We start from the raw sequence: 8,778 nt of genomic DNA on the forward strand, positions 1-8,778 counted from the left end.
TGTCAAAATTCATAGCACCACGCCTGAGGCATTTGTTCTTTGGGACACAGGGTAGGAGGAGGTGGGGTAAAAGATAGTTAAAAACAGTAGCTCCTGGTGTTACCTTGTGATCACTTGAAATTTCAGAGTGGCCTCTGATTTTTTTTTTCAGAGCATTGCTTCTTATTTGGAGCTGGTGGATACTAAAGGTTTTTAGACTGTTTGAAAGCAATCCAATTTTATGTGAAAGAAACTGGCATTTAGGATCAAATCTGATGGAGGGTTTGTGGATTTGGCAACATCTTGCAGGTTTTGATTTGTTTTAGAAGAGTGATTCAGAATGCTGTGTTACACCAGACTGTACAGGAAGAGTGAGGTCTCTGAAGAGATTCCCACGGTGAGCTAGATAATTAAAATGTTCAAGACAGGAATATGTTTTGGAATGGTCTCAGGACCAGCCTCAGGCACTTGAATAGGCTCAGATAGTAGGAAGGGTCCCAGAAGGAATTCTTATTTTCCCCTGTGCCTGCAATTCCAATAAAACTGAACAAAGATGGCTTTTAGGTTGTAACTCACACCTGGGAAAGGGAAGTTCAAACCTACCTCTGAAATTTGCCAAAGAAATGCACAACCAAAGGATTATAGGTGGAGACGTTTCCTTCTTGTCTTAAAGGCCTGTGTTAACCTGGAGACTCACAGAGGGGAAACCCTAAGGTTGTCATCATGATGAGTGGTTGGTGCAGTTGGGTACCTTCCCTTCCCACCCCATGGCAATTCATAGCTGTGTGAGCAGAGCCTAGCATTTGAGAGCTCAGGCTTCGTTTGTGAGAATGCAGGAAAAAACCAGACTAGAGTAGACCTTGGTAACCACAGAATGGGTGTGTAGAGTGTCTTTGAAACCCAGGAAAATATGGAATTTTTAATTTGGGTACTTTATGGATTAAGCAGAAGATGAACAGAAGTTGTTTTCAGGAGAAGGAATGATTCTTAGACTTGGGGCTTTCAGTTGTGCCTAATTCCAGCATAAATTCTGCATGTGATTATTCTGCTGAAAATGTTAGTCACTGCTCTTAATCACTAAATTGCCTTCTGGATTTTGGATAACAATACATCAGTTTAAACCTTCATGCATAAATGCAATTGCTCTCAAGATTGCCTGAATGAAACAAAGTAAAATGATCTTCTAATGACATATAGTGATTTAGGTTTTCTGGATTGTTTCTCTTGGTCAGAATTTTAATATCTTTTAAATGTATTCATAGGTAAAAACATCAGAGTTTTACCGATACTCCCGGCAGCTGCGACATGAGGTTGACCAAGCCATGAATTACTTTCATAGCGTTCACCAACAGCCTTTGATGGAAATGAAATCGAACAAAATTCGTTCTGCCAAACCCCAGACTGCAGTGTTTAGAGGAATGATAGGACACAGTATGGTAAACAGTAAAATCCTTCTCTTGCACAAACCGAGGGTCTGGTGGGAACTAGAGGGTCCTCAAGTACCTTTACGACCAGACTGCCTTGCCATTGTCAATAACTTCGTGTTCTTATTAGGTGGGGAAGAACTGGGGCCAGATGGCGAGTTCCATGCGTCATCCAAAGTGTTCAGGTACGACCCAAGGCAGAACACTTGGTTACGGATGGCAGACATGTCTGTGCCACGCTCCGAGTTCGCTGTCGGGGTCATTGGCAGGTACGTTTATGCAGTGGCTGGCAGAACCAGGGACGAAACCTTTTACTCCACTGAACGCTATGACATCACCGAAGATAAATGGGAGTTTGTGGATCCCTACCCAGTCAATAAGTACGGACATGAAGGGACTGTGCTTGGTAACAAGTTGTACATCACTGGTGGAATTACATCCTCCTCAACTTCTAAGCAAGTGTGTGTGTTTGATCCCAGTAAAGAAGGCACGGTAGAGCAGCGAACACGGAGAACTCAAGTGGTCACTAACTGTTGGGAGAACAAATGCAAAATGAATTATGCCAGATGCTTTCACAAAATGATTTCTTATAATGGTAAGCTCTATGTCTTTGGTGGTGTCTGTGTGATCCTGAGAGCTTCCTTTGAATCTCAGGGATGTCCATCTACAGAGGTTTATGACCCCGACACCGATCAGTGGACTATACTGGCTTCTATGCCAATAGGCAGGAGTGGTCATGGTGTGGCTGTTCTGGACAAGCAGATAATGGTTCTTGGAGGCCTTTGTTACAATGGTCATTACAGTGATTCAATTCTCACTTTTGATCCAGAGGAAAACAAGTGGAAAGAAGATGAATATCCAAGGATGCCATGCAAGCTGGATGGCTTACAGGTCTGCAGCCTGCACTTCCCTGAGTATGTTTTGGAGCATGTTAGACGTTGCAGCTAAAACAGAATGAACAAACCAGTCAAATACAAAAGAGCTATACTAATTTGTTGAAAAAAATTACAAACCAGTTGAATTCCTGCAGAGACATTTCCTTGTGTATAAGAACAATGGCCAAATGCTCAAGAGAAACAGGATGTACAGGCAGTGTACTTACCAAGTTTATTAGAAAAGGTGATAGTTGGTCTGACCTTGTGAAAGCTTTGTTGTTGTTTTTTTAATAAATGTAATTGTAAGTATGAGAAAAAAATATATTTTTGAGTCTGCTTTTTTTTGGTAACATTTTATGTCCACAATGTGTTCTGGTTTTTTTAATGGCCATTATACCACTATGCTTTTGAAATAAGTTGAGTTTGACAAAAATATTTGTGAAAGGAAGAGAAGAAGGATGTTATTTTCATTTTTTATTGAGCATCAAAATACAGTTCATCACCTGTACTTGGGTACAACCAGATATAAAGTAACAAGCCAACCATTTCTGTATTTTATGTTGTCTTTTAGATGCTTTTCCTATTAACTGCAAAGTACTCTCAAATCTACTAGGTGTTTTTGTTTTTCCTTATTTACTTTGGAAAATAATTTTGACCCTTTTGCATGACCCTTTTCCTGGTTTTGTATAGCTGTACCAGTGTCTGCCAAAATGCAAATTACACATTTTCTCCTAAATTGAAAACAAAGCATTTTTATATTCAAAACACTATTTCTATGCTGCCTTCTATTGTCTGTGTTGTTTGTTGGTGAGTAAAAAAATGTATACACACATGTGCATACACTGTAAAAACTGTATATAAATGCATCTTTTTATGTGCAGTTACAATATTATATTTTAACTAGTGCACAGATTCAGCCATATCTGTTCTATTTAGGGTATTCTTTCATGAGCTGAATAGTTCAAAGTTCCTAAGTGAAACTGGAAGCCTCATTTGGTATCAAAGAATCTTTAGTATATACTGATTGATCCAGTAACCTTAAACTCTTTATATTGTTGCTACATAATGAACTGTTGGTTATTTGTTATTTTATAAATTATTTTTTAAAAGTAAACTCATTTTACCTGAGTTTCTTTTTGGTTTCAATGTGCTGCCCAGTTTTCTTTTTTTGTTGAAATTGAAAACGTCAATAAGCAAATGCTCAGCACTGCTGTAACCCACAGTTATTTTTGGAACTGGATACTGGATATGCTACAGTTTATTGTCAATACTTTATTATACTCACACTTCAATATGAGTACTGATATTGAAGTGATAAAATCTTTTTATTATTATTATTTAATTATTAACTGTTAAGAACTACTGTGTTTGGAAAATGTGGAGTTAGGTGATTGGTTTGTTAGTATAATTTCTGCTTCTTTTATAAAAACCTCCACAACTTTGGCTACTGACCTTGGAGTGCCTGAATAGAGATGGCTGCTCCAAGAGGGCTTTGACTATTCCATTGTGCTAACTTGCAGGTATAAGTGACAGTAGATTGATAAGAATTATCTGCCATGACATAAATAATAACAGTAACTGCATTTGGACTATCTTTGTGGATGTAAATTAGCCACTTCTAGAACCCACAGGAGAGATCTGGTGAAGCTGAAGGCTCACATGTAGTTCAGATGCTGAAACATGAGCTGCATATTTTGTAAAATCTTATGCTGCTGTCTTTCATTTTAAGCAATAGACTTTACTTTATATGCAGCAATGCAAAACCACTTTATTCAGCATCTTCCAGTCAGAATTCACTGTAGAAAAGGAATGTACAGTACTCAGGGAATTCAAAAGAATGCACTTACAAAGGGACCAAAATCACCCTAAATTTTCTATGTAAAAATAACATCTGCTTGTGTAAATGAAATTTCAAATAATAGAAGTTAAAACAATGTGTAAAACTTCTCCTGTTGTGTTCCTGTATCTTTGTAGGAATTATGTTTTGGGTTGAAATGTGAGTATTTGGAGCTATATGGCAAGTCAGCAGATTTTTTAGGGTTTGTTTATTGTTAGAAATGATTTATTAATCGAGTATCTTCATATGTTTTGAAAGAAGGAGGGAATGTTTGCCATCGTAGCTGTAGTGATAAGTTATTTACAACAGAAGGGACTGGACCAAATATTGATATTCAGCCTTCTGATGCAGACTAGTTTGCAGCTAAATTTGTCTTTTTTAATAAGAGTTCAGTTTACTGAATTAGAAATCTAATTTACTTTATTGATAGACTAACTTATAAAAAATGTGGCTTACACTAAAACCTCAGTTTCACTGCGAGACGTGTACATCACCCTGCGTGGGGAGAGATAAACTGACTCTGCTAGGTGCTGGCTGTGTGCTGACTGTACATAGTTCATGGAATATTGGGGCACAAGAGAAAAAAAACACAGGTTGAGAGATTTTTGTTTGTTAGGGTTGGGGTTTTTTTGTTGGTTTGTTTTGGTGGTTTTGTTTTTTTTTGTTTTTTTTTTGTCACCAGCTCATTTCTTAATGGGGCAGCAAGCGAATCCTGTGTGAGGCAGCTGTCGAGGGCACGTTACATAGAGTAGAGCACTTCACTTGTGTGGGGCCAGTGCCAGTGTGGGAGCAGCCCTGGCTCTGGATATCTGGTGTTCAGGAGTCAGATGTCCTAGAGACATGGCCAAGACTTTATTAAAAGTAGTGGTAAGGATAGGGTTGTCTCAGGTTACATTTTTGAGTCTGCATTTAAGCACCTTCTGAAGCTCTGTGCGCTCAGCAGCTGCCACTAAAGTCATTGGTGAGTGCTGACACTTGAAAAATGAAGAACCAGATGGGGTTTGGTGCTCTGCTTTTAAGCTCATGTTTATCTTCAGGTGCCCAGTTCTGAAAGCTCTTGTTCAGGATTGTAGTAGTAATTGTTCTGTAAAATTATAATTGAACTGTTGCTTTCAGCTTCCCTGAAGCTGTGTCCCCATTGAGAGGCTGACTGTAAACTTTCCAGCATTAGGGATGCTTGGGATTAGAATGGTGGGGATATGGGAGAATGTTTTGTCAGTTTACATATCTACTGTGCTTTCATTGTTTCAGACCTGAAATATAAAAATTAGCTTCTCTTCTCCTTTTTACTATAATGGAACTTTTGAGACAGTTACTTTGGTTACTTGGAGGGATTTTTTTAATTGAATTTTTTTTTTTAATGTTTGCTCTTAGTATTTAGCTCCAGATAATTTAGTACCTTACTAGGAACAAACCTAAGATGGCTAATAAGAATTGCCTGTTACTACCAAATTTGGAGCATTATGGTCAGATTAAGATGGGTTTTAAAAAGCATTTAAATGCCTCTCATTTGTCAAGGAATAGCAAAGGTATGATCTTTGTCTATTGGATTTGGGAAGGTTCTCCTATTCCCATCCCATAACAGAATACCAGCAAATCGAATGTCACCCACATATTTAAAATGCAACATATGACTTGCTTTGAAAAGCAAATGTACTTGCCTTTTTTTAGAAAGGTGGACATAATGAGTTACAATCTAGGGGTTTTTTTCACATTTATAGAAAAAATATATCAGCTTCATTTCTTAATTTAGCGACCAACTTCAGGAATAAATTTTCTTTTCAAACGAGACAATGGACAAAAAGCACAGTGTTCCTGAAAAGGGACTGGATACTGCCAGTTCCCATTTCACATGCTCCTAGGTCTGGTTCTAGGGGACAGATTTTTTTTTTAAGTACTGCATAAGGAAAAAATAGCTCACTTTCTGCCACAAAGTGTTTGTTGGTAGTTTCATTGTGGGCAGGCATCAGCTGGCAAAAAGAAACTTTGAGTATTTTTTTCCCCATGAATTCAGCTGGAAGAAGGCAGACCTTGGTTTTACAGAGATCCTGCTGTTTCAGAAAGCACTGCTAGCAAGTGGCAGCATATGAGCTACCTGGCAACCTGCTTTTATCTTACTTTTGAAAAATGTGGATGCCCTACTTCTGCAGGATGATAGCAGTCCTGTTACAGCCAGCTCTGAGGGTTTGACTGCAACACTTCCCTGGTTCCTGGGCTTTGAAGCTATTGATCCTTGAGGCCCTCCTGCCTCAGAATCCCAAGTGCTGCATTTCCTCATGCTGAGAATATGGTACCTACTTGTGTCAGGGATGAAGCTTCACTTGACACTCAGGAAACAGATAAAATTCAGCGGGTGCAAATTCAAACTGATGTAAAAAACCCCATTGCTTAACTCATGATGTCCATTCTTTAGCAAAGGGAGAGTAAGCATTGTGGGGAGACACTAACAGTTCTTTAAAATAAACTGGTAGTTTGTGTCAGCCTGCATTTGTCAGTCTATTTAGAAGTAGTTGCATTTGTAGAGGTATTTTCCCTTTTTAATATACTTTTTCTTAAAAAAATAAATAGTGAATTGGGCCCCAGATTCTTTTAACACTTCAGATGTGGACTGTACGTATGTGAGTAGTCCAATACAAAGAAACAGAAAACTCTAAGGTACTTGAAGGAAAACATGTAAGCACATGTGTTACTCTGCCTGTGCTTAAGAGTTTATAGGGTTGGGGCCATGAAAGAAAACATCCCTCCTGCTCTCCTGCTAATAAAAATATATATCTAGGTGGTGAAGTTACTTGAATAAGCATCTGTCACACATGGCAGGGTTTGCCGAAGGAGAGTAGGAAAGAACATAACTGGAAAACATCTTAAAGCATCTGTTTAAACAGAGCTTGCTGGTGTCCTGTAGCTAACATTCGGAGATTTTCATGTTTGTTAAACAATTAAAAGCTGCTTAAAAGAAATGCTAATGACTACTTTTGCATTTGTATTCTATTTTTGAAAGTTGGTGAGTAACTTGAAAATTTCCATTTTGTGTGGATAAACTTCATAAAACAGTTGTATGTGGCATGTGGCAGAAAAACGAATTTGTTTTGAGCACAGCTTTCCTGTGTGTCCCTCTACTAATTTTTTTACACTTCTCTAAGTTCAATTTATGTAATCTTTTAAAAACAGCTTTCAAAAATCAATTTTAAATACTTATTAGATTAATATTATGTTGGTAGCTAGGGGAAAATAATTTCTATGTGCAGATAGTTTTTATTTATGGCTCTGGTAGAAAAATCTTACTGTAAGTCTAGGAAATGAAGTGCTCTGTAGGACTGTAAAGTTAGCTATATTTAGGGGGGCTTTTATTACCTCAGAGGGACCCACCTAACTTTTATGTCAGTGTTGGAGCAGGTGAAGGGAAGAGTGAATTATGTTTTTATGTTAAATATTTTTCCCTACATATTGTTATTTTTGTAGATCTTTCTAAAATAAATTATTATATGCTGGAGATTGCAATTCCACTATAATATCCCACAATTCCAGTGTACAATATCAGATTGTTTGTATTGAAAAGAATGTATTTGATAAGTTAAAAGGAAAAGTTATTTTCAGACTGTACTGTGTTTGTGTCTAACTATTGGAAATACTTTTCCTGTAGAAAATCAAAATTATATGTATATGTCCTCCTATATACATTTGGATTACCTGTCTAATGATTATCCTAGGACTGCTACAAACGTATCTAAATAATTTAAGAATTGCCTCTTTTTAACTGTTTTAAAGCATTTTTTCTCGTCTTTTTTTTTTTTTGGCAGAAAGTAATTTTCCCTTGTCATGGATACAAGTATGCTCAGACTTGCATATGTGCTCTGTTTGGGTTTCAAGCTGAAAAAAATGTATAAAATGTGTATAAAGAAAAGTGTAAATAAAATATTTTTAATCTTTAAACACTCTTGCGTAAACTTTGTAGTACTCAAAAATGTAGTGGACCTGGATTATCTTCTCCAGGGCTTCAGAGATGACTCAGTTAAACACTCTTGAAAACCGTCTCGCTGCAGTGTCTATGTAAGATTTTGTTAGAGTTGTCCCATCAAGTTGGATGTGCTTATATGAGAAACTTCAGGCTCCTCTCTTTAGCTGCATTTCACTGTCTCCCCAGTCTTAATTGCTGTGGTGTGTTTATCTGTTCACTCTGCATTTCAGGCTTGAATCAGTTGGAGTTGACTTGGTTGTCACATTTGTCCCCTGGTGTGGAGCTCTGAATTCAGACTGCCTGAACAGAGGCTGAGCAGGCAGGGCAGCCTTTGGGGCTGGTCAGCCCCAGGCCAGAGGGACAGAGGTTCCCTGCTCTGGGCTCCCAGACCAGGTGTGCATCCCCCCTGCAGCTCAGAGTGCCCCAGGACCAGGTTATGCTTCTCAACATTGCCTGTAACAGGAGGGGGAAGCTTCATTTCAGGATTAAAGTGTCAGATCAGCATTCAGTGCCAGGGAGGAGGAGCAGGCTGGGAGGGCAGGTAAAACAGGTTATAATCCTATTTTCTCAAGCAGTCTGATGAAAGCCTTCCTTGTCAGTCCACTGCCACACTTTTACTTTCCCTGTCACTATTTTGTCAAGTCTCTCTCAGATCAAAGCCCCTGGTTTAAAAGTCTGAATATTTGAAGATTGTCAAGAATATTTGAA

At 38.2% G+C, this 8,778-nt stretch overlaps 1 protein-coding gene across 7 annotated transcripts in view; it reads left to right on the forward strand.

The window, feature by feature from the left end:
• The window catches only part of KLHL15 (kelch like family member 15), a 28,335-nt gene extending 20,296 nt beyond the window's left edge, over window positions 1-8,039 (forward strand). For all 7 annotated transcript variants that reach the window (XM_064707118.1, XM_064707141.1, XM_064707104.1 and 4 more), the window contains one exon: window positions 1,242-8,039. In XM_064707118.1, the coding sequence (XP_064563188.1) occupies window positions 1,242-2,351 (1,110 nt within the window). In that variant the 3' untranslated portion in view covers window positions 2,352-8,039. The remainder of the gene's footprint in view (window positions 1-1,241) is intronic.
• Window positions 8,040-8,778: the final 739 nt, after the last annotated feature.

Source organism: Zonotrichia leucophrys, chromosome 1, assembly GCF_028769735.1.
Source record: "Zonotrichia leucophrys gambelii isolate GWCS_2022_RI chromosome 1, RI_Zleu_2.0, whole genome shotgun sequence".
Classification (NCBI taxonomy): Eukaryota; Metazoa; Chordata; class Aves; order Passeriformes; family Passerellidae; genus Zonotrichia; species Zonotrichia leucophrys.